Source organism: Electrona antarctica, assembly GCF_951216825.1.
Source record: "Electrona antarctica genome assembly, contig: scaffold_40, whole genome shotgun sequence".
Lineage (NCBI taxonomy): Eukaryota > Metazoa > Chordata > Actinopteri > Myctophiformes > Myctophidae > Electrona > Electrona antarctica.
Window position 1 is genome coordinate 408,474 of NW_027638523.1, and position 17,381 is coordinate 425,854.

The window sequence follows — 17,381 nt, forward strand, 5'->3', positions numbered from 1 at the left end:
GTCCTTGAGCAGAACCATGAGCAGCTCCTTCCCCAGGATGTTAGGGTTGGCTCTGGTGCTGTCCACCAGCAACCAGAGCCTCCTAATCAACACCATGGTGAAGGAGCTGCTCATCCAGTTGGTCAGTGGTGGGGGAGTATTGCCAGCACTGGCGCTGGACCAGGGCGTCAGTGCTATGAACCCCCTCGACCTGGAGGAACTGTTCCAGTGAACAGATGAACAGCCCAGGGCGGCGCTGTATTGGTTGTCCTCGGGGCACCCGGGCTGCCCGTGGAACAGTTCCTCCAGGGCGAGCTCGTACTGGTACGACTGCCAGGTGGAGTCGTATCCCCCATGGAACGCGTCCGCCTCCAGCCGCCGTACCAGGGTTCCCAACAGATACTCCCCCACCCTCTGACACACGGACATTAGACCCTCCCCGCCCTGGTTCTCAAACGGAACCAGCATGGGTTCCTGGGCGAGGAGGGTCTTCAATGCGTTAGCATCCATCAGGTCAGAGGCGGCAAGGCCTAGGGGGATGTGCCCTCTCTCCATCCGGAGAACCCCCTCCAGCCTTGCCGCCATCTTGACCATCAATTTGCTGACCAGGTCCCTCATGTGGGCCAAGTAGGCCAGTGCCCGTCGCTGCATTGCCTTGTTTGTCTCCAGTTTCTGCAGGAAACAGTTTACTATGACCCCGGAGACGGGGTGCTTATAAAAAGGCGTCTGATGCTGGTGGGGCCCATCGGCATAGAGCTGAACAAAGTTCAGCGCCGCCGCACGGTGAGGCTAGCGGGTACAACGGTCCACTGTAGCCTCCACCCGCCGTCCACATAGGCCAAGGTGGACCCTTGTACCCGCTTCCACTCCTATAACTGAAGGGCTCATCCTCCTGAGTGGTAGGTGTTTTTTAAGAATGGGCCAGTGGTTGGTAAGTCCACCTTTGGCCCTTTCTGGCACCAACAGGTAGTGTATTTTGGCTTTCACGAAGCGTGCATGGGGGATCTGCACCACCACCCCGTCTATGTCGTTCCCGAAGCGTAACATCCGTTCCGCTTCGAGAGTTGGAACACAGACTGGGTGGATGGCAACGGGATCGCCCATGTCCCTGTGCACAAACCCATGCACATCCCCGGCATATTCCTCGAATGAGGAGAGGATATTGTTTGTGTTGAACACAGCCGCCTCACTGTATCCCTCCAGTGTGGGTGGGGTGTTCTCTAAGATGAGAGGCTCCAGCCCACGGGCTGGCTCATCCTCAGCCTCAACCACAGCCGGGGGAGAGCGTTGTTGGGGCTCGGGGGATGTGATGGGGCTCTCCGATGCCAGCCTGGATGGCCAGAAATTGAGCCTCAATTTGATCCAGCTCCTCCAGATCCAAGACATCAAAGCTGGCATTGGCTGGCTGGCAACAGGGCTTCGCCGTACCTTCTCTTTAAGTGTTTTTTTTTTTTTAAACCAAAAAGAAATTGGCCAGGGCTTCGCCGTTCACTGTTTTTCTTTTTTTTTCTTTTTTTTTTAAGAGAGAAAAGGGCTTTGCTGTCGAATCGGATTTTTTTCCGAAAAGGAACAGAGCATCCGCTGTATTTGTGAGTAAGTGTATAAAGTTAAAAAAAATAGATATAATATATAGTATGGAACCAGCACCGTCAATCACGGGTTAGGGTTAGGGTTAGTCGCGCACCCCCTAGAAGGCGCTCGCACACCACAAGGGGTGCACGCACCACAGTTTGGGAACCACTGGCCTAAATCATCACTGTGTTTTGTCATGTCCAAAGTCTCAACACAACCATCTGTTATGATATTTTACAGCACTGTGTGCCTCCGTACATTGACAAGCTTTATGCTGATGCTGATCTTCCTTTTCCAGCAGAGTGTGTTGAGACTCTGGACTCTTTTTAGAGTACATTGTGCTTCAGTATGTTGACAAGCTTCATGGAGATGCTAATTTTCCTCTCCAGCTGGATTTGGCACCTGCCCACAGAGCCAAAACTACTAGTAACTGGTGTACTGACCATGGTATTACTGTGATTAACTGACCAGCCAACTGGCCTGACCTGAACTCCACAGAGAATCTAGGTTGTATTGTCAAGAGGAAGGTGTGATATATATAAGACTGAACAATACAAATTAATTTACGACTGTTATCAAAGCAAACCTGGGCTTCCATAACACCTCAACAGTGCCACAGGCTGATCACCTCCATGCCACGCCCCATTGATGAAATCATTGGTTCAAAAGTAGCCCAGACCAAGTATTAACTGCATACATTAATATACTTTTCAGATGGTCGACATTTCTCGTTTAAAAAAATCATTTTTTTAGTGGTCTCGTAAAATTCATTGAGATAGGATTTTTAGATTTTCATGAGCTGTACGCCATAATCATCAATATTACTACAATAAAAGGCTTGAATTATTTCAGTTGTGTAATGAATCTAAAATATATAAAAGTTTATTTATTTGTATTACATTATGGCAAATAATGAACATTTTCAGATTATTCTAATTCGTTGGGATGGACCTGTATATTGTCGGGATTAATATCGATATACGATATATCGTTACATGCCTAGTTTGATTGATTGATTGAAGAATTTATTAACAGTTTGCAGAATTACAGTACATTTCAAGCACAAACTCAATACAAAGGCTGTTAACTGTGAGTGGACGACCCAATTAAGCATTACACTTGTTTCCAATAGGGTCCACCATGTTCAAATCATCAAAACATTTAGAGACGTACAAATAGACACTTCTATAGACAGAACAGGAATTCATCATAAAGGAGGTAAAAAGGGAAAATAAACATATACAGTGAGGGGGGAAAAAAGGGGTGGGCGGTGGGGGGGATTCACGTTCAGCTCCGTTAATTTGTTTGTTTTCCTTGGAGGAGCTGCGTTGGGTCCCCAAGTCGGCTCTGTGGCCGTACCTTGAGTTGGCTGTGTGGCCGTGACCGTCTCTTGTGTTGTCCTTGCGTTGGGTCCCCAATTCGGCTCAGTGGCCATACCTTGAGTTGGCTGTGTGGCCGCGACCGTCTCTTGTGTTGTCCTTGCGTTCGTGTTTGAGGGATTCCGATTTTACAGGGGCCAGTTTCGAATTGCAGCCGTCCGTAGGTGCCCTTTGAGAGCGGTTTTGAAGGAGTCAAGGGATTCGCATGTCTTAATGACAGTTGGTAGGGCGTTCCACATTTTGGTGGCATAGGAGCGAAAATAATTTAGTCCCTTGTTTGTGCCGAATCTGGGTTGTACATGGTTCGTTGCACTCCCTCTGGTGTTGTGGGTGTGGACTTCGTTAACATTAAGGAAGTATCTAGACAGGTACATGGGTATCTTGGTGGTGTATCGAATCTTGTGGACCAGACCCATTGCAAGATGCTGTACTCTGTCGTCGACCCTAAGCCATTCCAGCCTGTCGAAGTGGGCAGGGGTGAGGTGGGTTCGGGGGGCTAGGTCAAGTAGGAGCCTGACCAGCTTTTTTTGGGAAGTCTGGAGCCTGGTTTTAAGGGCCTTTTGAGGTGCTGTGGTACCAGGAGGTGCATGCATAGTCAAAGAAACCCTGTACAAGGGCTCCTGTTAGGGTCTTCAAGGTGTTTTTGTTGACCAGTGAGGAGATCCTGTAAAGGAATCTTGTTCTATGGTTGACCTTTTTGATTACGTTGGTGGCCATTTTATCACCGGAAAGATTAGCCTCCAGGATGGAACCTAGGTAGGTAATTTCATCTTTTCATCTAAGAAAACAACTGACAGATTACAACTTGTCCAAAATGCAGCAGCCAGAGTTTTAACTAGAACTAAGACGAGAGAACATATTACTCCAGTTCTGGCTTCATTGCACTGGCTTCCGGTTGTTTTTAGGATTGATTTTAAAATTATTTTACTTGTTTATAAAGCTCTCAATGGTCTCGCACCTTCCTACCTACATGACTGCCTGCCTGAATATGTCCCAAACCGCCCCCTAAGGTCTTCCACTGCTGGCCTCCTCGCTTTGCCTAAAAAAATGGCAACTAAAAATACGGGGAAGCAGCTTTTTGCTTCTACGACGGCGTGGAACAAACTCCCACTGTACCTTCGACAGGCAGCCTCTGTAGACATTTTTAAAGCACAGCTCAAGACCCACTTCTACACCCTTGCTTTTAATTGATTTGTTTTTTATTATTTTTTTGTTTTTCATGTCCTCACTGTATTGCATTACTGCTCTTGTTTTTTAATGTTTATGCCTTGCTTTTCTTTTCTTTTCTCTTCATTGCTCTGTAAAGCACTTTGAGCTGCATTTCATGTCATGAAAGGTGCTATACAAATAAAGTTGTATTATTATTATTATTATTAGCTACAAGTAGCATTAAGCTAGCTGAACTGAACTACATTTACCAGTAGTTATACTAGCCCTAGAATGTCTGTGAACATACATAAATTACACATATTCCTGTATAAACAGCCACAGATCGGATGCCTCCGCTCCCAGTGAGCAAGGAGACATGGGTGGCATAAATGTGCTCTGCGCTCCGTTTGTACTCACCCAATAAATAATTCCAAAGACGTGGAGTGAGATATTGTCCTCTAGTTTCACATCCATGTAAAAGTTCAGGCAGAAAACGCTTGTTTATTCAAATATCTGATCTTTTCAAACATCTCTCATATATTTTCCCGGGCTGCACACGGACGACATTTTCTCAGGGCGAGGGGTCCGGAATGACAGCTGGACTTCCATGTATGCCAGTCACTCGCAGGGCAGGGTTTTCTGCTGCAGCCTAGGCTCCAGAGTCACAGGCACGGTGCACACAGTGCCTTTTAAATCCATTCTCTGCAGCTGCAAGAAATGTATATCAAACCAAAAGAGCGCGTTTCATAAGGGCGTATTACATTCTAAAAGACAAGTGTAGGTTACATTAATGATGATAAAAAAACTTCGGCCACATCAGTGAAATAATGTCTGTCGGGCATCGGTGCCAAAAATTACGGATACATCGGTGAGACCGATGTCAGGCTCTACTCACAACGCCTTGCTCTGCCAGGCGTTGTGAAGCGACTCAAGACACTTATTTTATCCTGACAAAACAAATAGGAGAATGAATGTCATCTTTGAGTTGACAAAAGCACTTTGAGTTCCTCTGCTGATGCTACCTTCTCTTTCCTCCTGTCTGTGTGTAAAGAGGTTTCATCTGAATATGAGGAGAGGAGATCCAGTCTGGTCCAGGAGGAACAACAACATCCACAGATTAAAGATGAACAGGAAGAGGAGACTGGTGAGTCAACTTTGACATTACTACGTAGGAAGATGTGGTGCAATACTCTCTCAGGTAAAACACAACGATGTTTTATTAGTATTATTCTAACAAGACTAAACGGTTATCCAGCAACTGTAACGATAAAAATATAGTTTGGTCCCCTAAAAGACAGACAGACAGACATACAGCATGTTGTTTCCGCTTGTGCCGCTACATAAGTATAGCACAACAAGTTTGAACCCATAATCATGTTTAGCTATTAAGATATTTGGCATAAATGGTGAGAGTCACATAAATGGTCAGAGTCACAGGCACGGCACACGCAGTGGCTTTTAAAAAAACAGTTCAGAATTACAGTACATTTCAAGCACAACTCAATACAAAAACTGTTAACTGTGAGTGGACGACCCAATAAAAGCATTACACTTGTTTACAAGAGGGTCCATCTTGTTCAATTCATCAAAACATTTAGAGATTTACAAATATACACTTCTATTTTTCCAAAGAACACAACAGGAATTCATCATAAAGGAGGTAAAAAGGGAAATATACATTGAGGGGGAAAAGGGGTGGTTGGGGGTAGATTACATTAATGATGATAAAAAAAAAAAACAATGACGGATACATCGTTGAGACCAATGGCGGGCTCTACTCAACACCTTGCTCTGCGAGGCATTGTGAAGAGACTCGAGACACTCCTTTTTTTAAACGATCCTGACAAAACGAATAGGAGAATAATCTTTGAGTTGACAAAAGCACTTTGAGTTGCTCTGCTGATGATACCGTCTCTCCCCTCCTCCTGTCTGTGTGTGAAGAGGTTTCATCTGAATATGAGGAGAGGAGATCCAGTCTGGTCCTGGAGGAACCACACCCTCCACAGATTAAAGAGGAACAACAGGAGAGGAGATCCAGTCTGGTCCTGGAGGAACCACAACCTCCACAGATTAAAGAGGAACAGGAAGAGGAGACTGGTGAGTCAACTTTGACATTACTACGTAGGAAGATGTGGTGCAATACTCTCTCAGGTAAAACACAATGATGTTTTTATTAGCATTATTCTAACAAGACTAAAGGGTTATTCAGAAACTGTAAGGATAAAAATATAGTTTGGTAACTCATGGTCCCCTAAAAGACACAGACACACAGCATGTTTCCGCTTGTGCCGCTACATAAGTATAGCACAACAAGTTTGAACCCATAATCATGTTTAGCTATTAAGATATTTGTGCGTGAGACTTTTAAGATGTTAAGCACGAGACATGGTACTGGTCCACTCAAAGGGTTAAGTGATCTGTCCAGGAAGGTTCTAATCATCAATCAGCACCAGACACTTCATTCAGGAGTGGTGGATTCTTGAGCCACAATGGTTCTGCAGGCTCCACCTGGGCAACGGTGGTGCTGCAGGCTCCACCTGGGCAACGGTGGTGCTGCAGACTCCGCTTGCAGCTTGAATGGCCCTCCTAAAGGCCTCACCATGGGTGTGTTGGGCTTCCTCCTCACATAATACACAGGCTGGGGCGCCAACCCATACTGCTCCCGGGTGGCGTCTACATTCCGGCTTTCACCCGTCTCTCCGGTGGTCACCAGACTACTCCTGGTTGTTCAGTAAACCCTTATTGAATGATAAGTACAAGTTGTTTCTACTGGTGATTTCCACAGAGCATCACAGGGAGAGGTCTACAGTATCTAGAGAGATGGCCTCCAAAAGACATTCAACGTTGTCAGAGGAACAGCCAGAGGTGGACCAGAGACGTGGACTGTTTGATGCGAAGATGCAACCTGTAGTAAAGTTGTACCGTATAGGTATGTGCTGTTTTGTTTACTTACTTACATGAAGGGATATTTCACTTTCAAAATAATTGTGGGTAATGTTATCGTCTACTATATTTATTTTTATCAGACAAGCCCATTGTAACTTCAAACTCCATTTTAACCATCGCAGATACACATTCTAGTGAATGATATTGTCCTTCCTTAGAGGGGACAGACATAGCTGAATGGGTAGAGAGCCTGTCTAGGAAACAGAATGTACCACAGTGATGTTGTTAGGTCTGCAGTGGGTCCCAGGACCCACGGGTGGGAGTCCTAGTAAAAATGTTTTTTTTTTTGTTTTTTTTAGAAATTGTAATTTTTTGATATTATTGCATTCATACAAATCATGCATCAATTCAAGATTGAGACCTGTAGTCACCACTACACACTATATGTATGACACACTCAAAAATCATTGTATTATTGGAACATGTTTGTTGAAACTTCCAACAACCAGTTTGAGTTTGTGTCAATTGTTTCAGTTGTCTTTTCTTTTTTTCATAACCTTCTGTTGAACACGTATTACTTATTTGTAACTATTTAAATGCAACATTATAATCAATACAAACAAAAGATGTCTTCTAAAATCTTTACTTGGACAAGTAAGTAAATGTTCTTGTTCTCTCTTTGTGTCTTTTTTCTAGTCGTCCCGCACCTCCCTGTGTGTAAAGAGGAGGTTTTCACTGAACAACCGGAGAGGAGCTCCAGTCTGGTCCAGGAGGAACCACAACCACCACAGATTAAAGAGGAGCTACTTCAAAGACCAATGGACGCTGATGGGTCAACGTTGACATTACTAGCAGTGAAAAGTGAAGATGATCATGATGATGAAAACAGAGAGACAGAGCCTGTAGCCGGCACCTCAACCGAACACATGAAAACACAAGCTGATGTAGAGGACTGTGGAACATCACAACCAACTAGTGACAACCAGCTCCTCTCTTCACACTGTTCTGTATCTGACACTGAAGACAGTGATGAGTGGCAGGAGCCCAGTGAAGGTCAGTCAACTTTAAACACACTGAAGTCACACAAGACACAACATGTGGAAGGACAAGGATTGTCTTTGAACAGCAAGCTGTCCAAGGACTTACAATCATCAAAACATATTCACTCCATGAGGAGCCACACAGGGAAGAAACGCTTTAGTTGTACAGACTGTGGCAAATGTTTTAATCTTAAGGCAAATCTAAAAACACACATGAGGACTCATACAGGGGAAAAGCCCTTTACTTGTAACGTGTGTGGTAAAGGCTGTCTTCACATCGGTAATCTAAAATCACACATGAGGACTCATACAGGGGAAAAACCATTTACTTGTAAAGTGTGTGGCAAAGGCTTTGCTATGAGTGGTCATCTAAAAACACACATGATGACTCATGCAGGGGAAAAGCCCTTTACTTGTAACGTGTGTGGTAAAGGCTGTCTTCACATCGGTAATCTAAAATTACACATGAGGACTCATACAGGGGAAAAGCCCTTTACTTGTAACGTGTGTGGTAAAGGCTTTGCTCAGGGTGTTAATCTAAAAACACACACGATGACTCATACAGGGGAAAAACCCTTTACTTGTAATGTGTGTATTAAAGGCTTCATTCATAGTGGTGATCTAAAAAACCACATGAGGACTCATACAGGTGAAAAGCCCTTTACTTGTAACGTGTGTGGTAAAGGCTTTATTCAGAGTGGTGATCTAAAAACACACATGAGGACTCATACAGGCGAAAAGCCCTTTACTTGTAACGTGTGTGGTAAAGGCTTTGCTATGAGTGGTCATATAAAAACACACATGAGGACTCATACAGGGGAAAAGCCCTTTACTTGTAACGTGTGTGGTAAAGGCTTTATTCAGAGTGGTGATCTAAAAACACACATGAGGACTCATACAGGGGAAAAGCCCTTTACTTGTAACGTGTGTGGTAAAGGCTTTGCTATGAGTGGTCATCTAAAAAAACACATGATGACTCATACAGGGGAAAAGCCCTTTACTTGTAATGTGTGCGGTAAAGCCTTTGCTAGGAGTGCTACTCTAAAATCACACACAAGGACTCATGAAAGGGGAAAGCCCATAGACACATGAGGACTCATACAGGGAGGAAACCCTTTAGTTGCAGTTAGTGCCAAATGCTTGGTCAAAATGCACATCTGAGGATAATGAGGAGGAATCATACAGGGAAGAAGTGGTTAGTTGTAATAGTAATAAATGCACATTTTCTCCATGAACCCATTTGAGTTGAGACATGATATAACATCATTCATTCTATTCCAGGATGACAATGACCGATAGATACTAAAGCAGTGGAATCACATAATCTGACAATAGAGCGTCACAGTCCCGCCCCTTTCAGAACGAAGAGGGCACCAGAAGATAAGTTCCCATTCATTTCCCCATAGACATATCAAAACGTATTTATTTAAAGACCTTTTAAGCCTCGGATAAAGCCAACTCAGATTGTGACAAATCATGACAATGACAACAAATGTTGGTCCGGACAAATAATTAGAAATAAGAAAAACTCAAAGTGTTACCCTCCCCTTTTTTTCTTCTAATTTGTTTGGCCCAATTATTTTTTGTTTATTGTTATTATTTGTCACCATCCGAATTTAAAGACCACCACAATTTAGTTTCTTGTTATCTTTTTGTATGTAAAACCTATATAAACATGGCAGAGAAAGTTTTTGTCTTTGGTAGATTATTTCTCTATGGTAACACTGTTTAATTATACCGTTGGATGTTTCAGACGTTATACCTTTATACGTTTGGAAACTCAAAACAATTCAATGGCAACAGAAGGTTTGGCATTGGCAGAGATTTGTCACATTTGTTGTGGGTGTATCCCACACATACTAGAATGTTCATTGTCATTGTCAGCGTGTGTGGTGCTATGTTAACACATTTTCCTGCACATTAGATTTGTTTCTTCAGTATTTTGTTTCTTTCTGTTTTCTTTTTTTTCAGGATTTGGAAAGTGAAAGTGGTTAAATGTGTCTGTGTTTTATAAATATTGAACCAATGGTAAAAGTACTAACAAGAGCTTGTGACTAAATAAAGAACTATTTTACGTCTGTTGGAATGAAGGTTCTTTCATATTCTGCAAACTGCATACAACTGCTACAGTTTCTCATTTTTATTTTATTTGTTTCTTTAACCTGTACTACCTATAGAGCGTCGCAGTCCCGCCTCCTACCCGGGACCAGGAAATGAAATCCAATGCATTATTCTCATAGACATTTCGTAAAGTATTTATTTAAAGACGGTTACGCCGCGGACAAAGCCAACTCGAGTCGTGACAACTCATGACAACACAAACAATATTTTGGACCAAACAAATAATTACAAAGAAGAAAAACAACAAAAAAAGTGTTGTAACCTGCCGTTTTTTTCTTCTTTCTAATTATTTGTTTGGTCCAAAATATTGTTTGTGTTGTCATGAGTTGTCACGACTCGAGTTGGCTTTGTCCGTGGCGTAACCGTCTTTAAATAAATACTTTACGAAATGTCTATGAGAATAATGCATTGGATTTCATTTCCTGGTCCCGGGTAGGAGGCGGGACTGCGACGCTCTATACTCAAGGTATTATTATTATTTTAATTACATCCATTATTATTATTTGTTATTATTATTGTTATAACTATTTGGGGTCAAGTCCGATGGGGTAAAGATCCCTTATTGTTCGTACAGCAACGCAGATCGGCTGAGGCTGCCAAAACTTGCAGTTCTGGCTTAACTGTGCAGTCCAAAACTTGGCAATATGGTAGAGGGCTATGCTACTTTAAACGGTGAGGCCCACAACCATTGGCCAAAGGGTGGCGCTATAGCACTCAAGTGAAAATTTGAATATAAAAAAGATATAGCTCATGAATCTGACACTCAGCGGACTCCCTCTTTACCAAGCGTTTCCACCTTGCAAGTTCTGCCTCGCGTAGAACATACACGCCCGTTTAATCTAACGTGATGATGTTTATGGTCGCTGTCGGGACACCTTACTAACATGTTACAAATGGACAGATCTACAAGCTAACAGCGCATCGGTTGCGAACCGCGTTACAACTTGTAGATCAGCTTATTTTGGCAAGCAAGCCCCTATCCGATGGATCCACTGGTTAATAAAGTAGCAATCTGTAGGATATCCTTTTCCCACGTATAATGAGAAAGAAGGCAATTTATTTAAGTTTGACCTCAAGACTAAAGGCTAATACAACTTGGCAAGAATATTATTAAAAAAAATGATTGAACAATTGCTCACTCACTCCCCTTTGCAGATGTAGTGTTTCGCAGGTAGCGGGTATTGAATCCCAGTCTCCCACTCGCCAGACCGACACACAACCTGTTGAGTTGAGTTGGCTGAGCCTGATTGGCAGGGCTGTTGTGGGCCGGGTCTTGATATCTTTCATCAGAGCTTATGATTATTATTTGATTAATATCATATCACTGTCGTATGTCGGAATGACTGGGGAAATGGATCAAATCTGGACACACAACACAGCTATAATTTCTTTGTCAGATGGTAAGTCCACTGATGCGTTCTTGTGATGATATGTCGTCATGAAATATTAAATGATTCACGGGACATTTGGAGTTACCGAGGCATGCATGTCTGGCGTTCATGTTGTGATCAATATACAGTAGCCTACAGTATAGCCCTATTGGCCCCACAGCCGATCAGCCTAAGTTTTAAGCCATGCTCTGCAAGCCAGCTCTCCTCCAAAGGTGAGATATGAGCAGGCAGCCTCATTGGGAACAGATGCACAACCATTTTGTCGTGGTATTTATATAAGTCACACATTCTACAAGCTTTGAACTGAGCAGATTTAGCAGATTGGCCAAAACATCTTTAAAACGGCCACATTTTGCATTTCTTTCACCATAGTACATGCTACTTTCATGGACTGAAGAGGGCAGTTTTTTACAGACGGGTAAAGGGGCAGGGGCTGAAGCCTATGCACGTGTCTGCCTTTTCTTAATGGTCACCAGTGGACCTAGAATACAGTGTTTTGGGGGTCTTCTCCTGGCTGGCAGGCCGGCCGGCCGGAGGATTGACATTAAAGATGTGGATTGATCCATCATGACATGCTGTGGTCTCACTCTTTCTACCAACACCTCTTAGTGCGGCAACAAATTCCCATGATGACAGTCTGTTGTGACAGTGATCTTTATTGTCTGTATATATATAAATGATAAACCCTTATTCTGAAGTGCCACACCGGAAGTACCGGATATGCCTGTTACCCAATGTGTTTATAATGACACTGCTAATAAAGATGCTCAAGTTATTATGGTCACGAGCTGAATGTAAGTGCTGAGTCCTCATTCTTTTCCTCCGTTATGTTTGTTTATTCCGACTAGCTCCAGGCTATCTAGACTCTTCCTTATCGCTGTAATGGCAGCTCTGCTAACACAGTCTATACAGAGTAGCCTATCTGGTATTTTTGTAACCTCCAAAAGAAAAACTAAAAACAAGAAAAAAATATATTATGAGACCATCACTGCGTCAAATGTAATTCATTTTTTTATAATTTTACAGAAAATATACAATATTCAAAATTGGCCAAATTGTCACCTATCTAAGAAAGGATTAGAAATACATTTTCACAATATGGAACAGTGGTTCAAGGTTCAAGGTGTTTATTGTCACACAGATGTACAGGTACAGCATTGTGAAAAACTTATGTTGGGTGATCCTCCACAATACACATAAGTAAAAAAGTATAAAAGTTTTAAAAAGTTTAAGGAACTCAGATCAGTATACAAGGCCGTAATACCATGGAATGTTCAATGTTCATTCATTTAGGCTTGTTAAGCAGCCTTACAGCCTGGGGGAGGAAACTGTTCTTTAGTCTGCTTGTGTTGGCTTTGATACTTTGGTACCTCTTCCCCGAGGGCAGCAGCCTGAAAAAAACTGTATGGGGGTGTGTGGGGTCCTTAATGATCCTCAGGGACTTCCTGAGGCATCGCTGAGAGTACAGTTCCTCTATGCTGGGCAGCCGACACCCAGTGATGCGCTCGGCTGAGCGCACCACCCTTCTGAGGGCCTTGTGGTCCCCGTCTGTGCAGCTCCCATACCAGCTGGTGAAGCTGCTTGTCAGAAGGCTCTCAATCGTCCCTCGGTAGAAGTTCCTTATAATTTTAGGACTCAGGCCAAACTTCTTTAGGCGTCTGAAACCATATAAGCGTTGTTGCGCTTTTGCAACCACCACAGTTGTGTGTGCCTCCCATTTCAGTTTTTCGTGGATGTTCACCCCCAAGTACTTGAAAGTTTCCACCCTCTCCACCACAGCGCCGTTGATCGTGACAGGAGGATGTGGGTCCCTCCCCCGCCTGTAGTCCACGATGACATCCTTGGTCTTGGAGACATTCATCAGGAGATGATTCTCCTCACACCACCGCTCTAAGTTGGTCACTTCCTCCCTGTATGCTGCCTCGTCGTCTCCGGTGATCAGCCCCACCACCACCGTGTCATCAGCAAACTTCACGATGGTGTTTGTAGGGTTGGGGAGTACAGGAGTGGACAGAGAACACAGCCCTGTGGTGCTCCTGTACCGAGAGTCAATGGGGAGGAGGTGCAGTCGCCCACTCTCACCACCTGGGGGTCAAACAAGATGTAATGCAAATCCTACTGCTTGGCAGGGTGGGGGCAGAGGCGGGGGGGGGGGGGGGGGGTGCCCCATTTGAAATATATATTCTTTTGGGGGGTGTCCCTAGTTCAAACATGATTTTTTGGGGGTGTCTCCAGTTCAGTTATTAAGGGGCCAAGCTAAATGGCCTATGGTCCCTTATTGTAGTTGTTTGTCTTTAAGGGGCCGCGCCCGAAGTGCCTGGCCCCTTAAAACAAAATTGCATTTCTGGCTTAACCGTGCAGTCGGTTTTCGTGAAACTTGGCAATATGGTAGAGGGGTATGCAAGTCCCCCTACGTAAACACCCGTCGCTTAGATATAGCTGCAATGTCGCATTTTCAGCCCGGTTCGGCCGTCGCTATAGCGAACCAAAATATACATCCACGCTACACTCATAACAGAGGGCGACCAAGCGCTTCATTATAGACGTAGCAGCGATATCGAGCGATCCCCAGTGCTGTCTGGGTACATTATAGTATTATTATTACATTACAGTTATTGTGAAGACACACATTATGTTTCTGTGTAAAAATAAGTAATTAAATAACGTAAAAAAGTTATCTAAAGGGATAAATGCCCTAGTCCATGCACTGGAGTGAAACATAGCAGGGATTTTTGTCCAGTGTCCACTTTAGTCCACTGTATTCTGGAAATGGTAAGTCTTTTGACCTCTGACCTGGTGCCAATTTTTGTTTTACACCTCTGCTGCTTAGCGGACGGTGTGGTGTTGTAGAGGAGGTCTCCCCGGACGCGTGCGTATGTCACACTAGTCGAAACATAGCAGGGATTTTTGTCCACTTTATAAAGTCCTAGACCTAGAATGCCTGTGATCATTTAATTAACTTCGTACATTTTCATGTATCATAGGCATAGAACGGTCGCTACTGTCCCTGGTTGAATTCAATTGTGTGCGGCCTGAATGTGATAAATGCTCCGTTTGTACTCACCCATTAAATAATTCCAAAAACGTGGAGGGAAATATGGTCCTCTAGTTTTATATCCATGTGAAAGTTCTGGCACAAAACGTGTATTTAGTAAATTATCTCCACTTTTTCAAGAGATGCACACGGTCACACAATTGGCAGGTGGTGTGATTAATTACCCAGCACCTATCGCAAGGCACCTGCCAATTGTGTGACCCAAACTTTTGTGTTTCCCTTGTCAATTGGTGATGACGTCTAAAATCAGTTCATCGATCATTCCAGTCCCCCCCTCGCCCGGAGAGAAAGACGTCCGTGTGCATCTCTTGAAAAAGTGGAGATAATTTACTAAATACACGTTTTGTGCCAGAACTTTCACATGGATATAAAACTAGAGGACCATATTTCCCTCCACGTTTTTGGAATTATTTAATGGGTGAGTACAAACGGAGCATTTATCACATTCAGGCCGCACACAATTGAATTCAACCAGGGACAGTAGCGACCATTCTATGCCTATGATACATGAAAATTTACGAAGTTAATTAAATGATCACAGGCATTCTAGGTCTAATAAAGTCCATGCTCTCCAGTGAATAGCATTTATCCATTTAGATAACTTTTTAATTTAATTTCTTTACACAGAAACATTACTTATTACTTATTTTTACACAGAAACATAATGTGTGTCCTATAGCATCGTTTAAATGCTTAATTTATCGTTTTAATGTGCAATACTCTAGAGGGTACTCTTATTTTGAAGAGATCGTCCACCGGAAGACTTATATTTGCTAGCTTAGATTTGCCAAAAAAAACAGTGCCCAGCGGTTAGCACTGCAGCATAGTGGTTGTTAGCCTTTAGCTCTGTGGTTGTTTTTCATCGTGGTGAAATAAAGGGAGTCAAATGGAGTCTGTATGGCTGAAGATAAATGAACACATGACGTCGGTGGGAGAGGACATATTGTGTGTTTTGGACAAACAGCAGCAGAGTGGTGGTGCTGATGTTTGTTGTGTGAAGCTTGATGTCAGAGTGTTTGTGTTGGAGCGTCTCAGTTTGGCTGCTCAGGTCATGGTCAACCTCTTCCAGAGAGAGATGGAGACACTAGAAACTCTGCTGGAGAAACAAAACAAAGTGCTGGACATTGATGTTGATATGGATATCGATCTACACACTGCAGGTATGTGTGACACACACACACACACACACACACACACACACACACACACACACACACACACACACACACACACACACACACACCCCAATTGCAGCTGTGTGTACAATTGCGACTGGAGGTGTGGTTTTGCTTACTCATCCTTGTTCACTCTACTGTGTGTGTGTGTGTGTGCGTGCGTGCGTGCGTGTGCACCTGCCTTCCTGATGGGCCTAATATTGCCTATCATTCTGTTATTAACCCCCTCTGGCATCTCACTTTTTTGCTCATAAGTGGTATACCGTATGGCTGACTTGGTACTGTAGCTTAGGGATTATTGCTAATGTTATTTTAAAGGCTTAAAAATGCATCTATCAGGAAAAGAGACAATGAGAGAGCTTTACAAGCTGTTGTGGCAGACTGACACACGCACACAGACCTCTGTATCGTTCCAATTTCATTTTGTATTGGTTTGCTCCCAATCTTTTGCCCTCTGGTGGTGGGCGGGTGGTGTTACAGCGTGACACACAGACAGACAGACAGTTTTGGCCATCTTCTATAGTTAGTGCTCACTTCGTTCGCAATTAGGGCATTTGAACATTGATGCCTGTCAGTCACAATGGGGGACAGGGTCTCATTTTGTGGGACGCTTGAAAAGTCTTGGAAATGAGGGACTGTCCCACGCAAAGGGAGACATCTGGTCTACGTTCTGTGAGGCAACTCACCGTTTCCATGTGAATCCTGAGATCCTGATAACAATGAGATGATTCTCACTGTTCTATTATAGCAGCTGGGTTTACTTTTTATCATTACTGCCGGGCAGAGAAACCTTGTATCTCCATAATTCAGAAGGAGCGAGTGCATTCTCCGACACCGGCAATCAGACGCGGGGGGAGGGGCGGCACCTGCCTTCATTGGAAGGTGGGGGGATTAGTGGAGTTCCGCGGCAGTGTTGGTTCGTTTCGTGGCCGACACAGCAACTGCCGACAACAGTCGCGGCTCACGATATGCTTTGCAAGTTCAAATTCACCCGTGTCTTCCCTGTGAGGTTTGGGTCTGGGGTAGGGTGTCAAGACTGCTGCCGCCGGTGCCAGAAAATGCACTCGCTCTCTCTCACATAATTTAACCTTTGATGTTTTTTTGTAAATTAATGTCCTAATCGGTGTCACCCAAAAGTAACCAAAATAGCCGATCTACAAGCTTTTCATTTAATTTAAATTTTCTGAAAAGTAACATAAGAGGTTTCCACCTCACAGCAACAATATTATACCTACTTGTGTTATTAATATTACATCACATTCCTTATTAAGTTATTTATTGTATTCCTTTATTCCAGACCAGTGTGTGGAGTCCAGTCTGCAGGTGAAGATCAGTTCTCCAGCCACGACTGTTTATATTAAACAGGAACCTGAAGACCACCTTAAACAGGAACCTGAATACCACCTTAAACAGGAACCTGAAGACAAACAGGAACCTGAAGACCACCTGGCTCTCAGTAAGTTTAAATTACTCTGTCTTTATTTGTTTTATTGGTGAAAGTGGGTAGTACTGAGAGTGCAAAGATGAACCGATATGACCCTGTTATCGATTTTAGCATTAACAATGTGACTACATTGATGGTATTATAAATGCGACGACGGTTCGGCAGTAAAAGTATGAATGGGTTCACTGAA

The 17,381-nt window shown here is 43.5% G+C and overlaps 1 protein-coding gene and 1 long non-coding RNA gene across 4 annotated transcripts in view; both read left to right on the forward strand.

Moving 5' to 3' along the window:
• The window catches only part of LOC306917958 (uncharacterized protein), a 338,291-nt gene that overhangs the window by 305,845 nt on the left and 15,065 nt on the right, over window positions 1-17,381 (forward strand). For all 3 annotated transcript variants that reach the window (XM_079530863.1, XM_079530865.1, XM_079530864.1), the window contains exon 5: window positions 17,045-17,203. In XM_079530863.1, the coding sequence (XP_079386989.1) occupies window positions 17,045-17,203 (159 nt within the window). The remainder of the gene's footprint in view (window positions 1-17,044; window positions 17,204-17,381) is intronic.
• On the forward strand, window positions 6,882-10,084 carry LOC306917964. The gene is made up of 2 exons (XR_013789272.1): window positions 6,882-7,008; window positions 7,662-10,084. It is a non-coding gene; the product is annotated as an uncharacterized lncRNA (long non-coding RNA).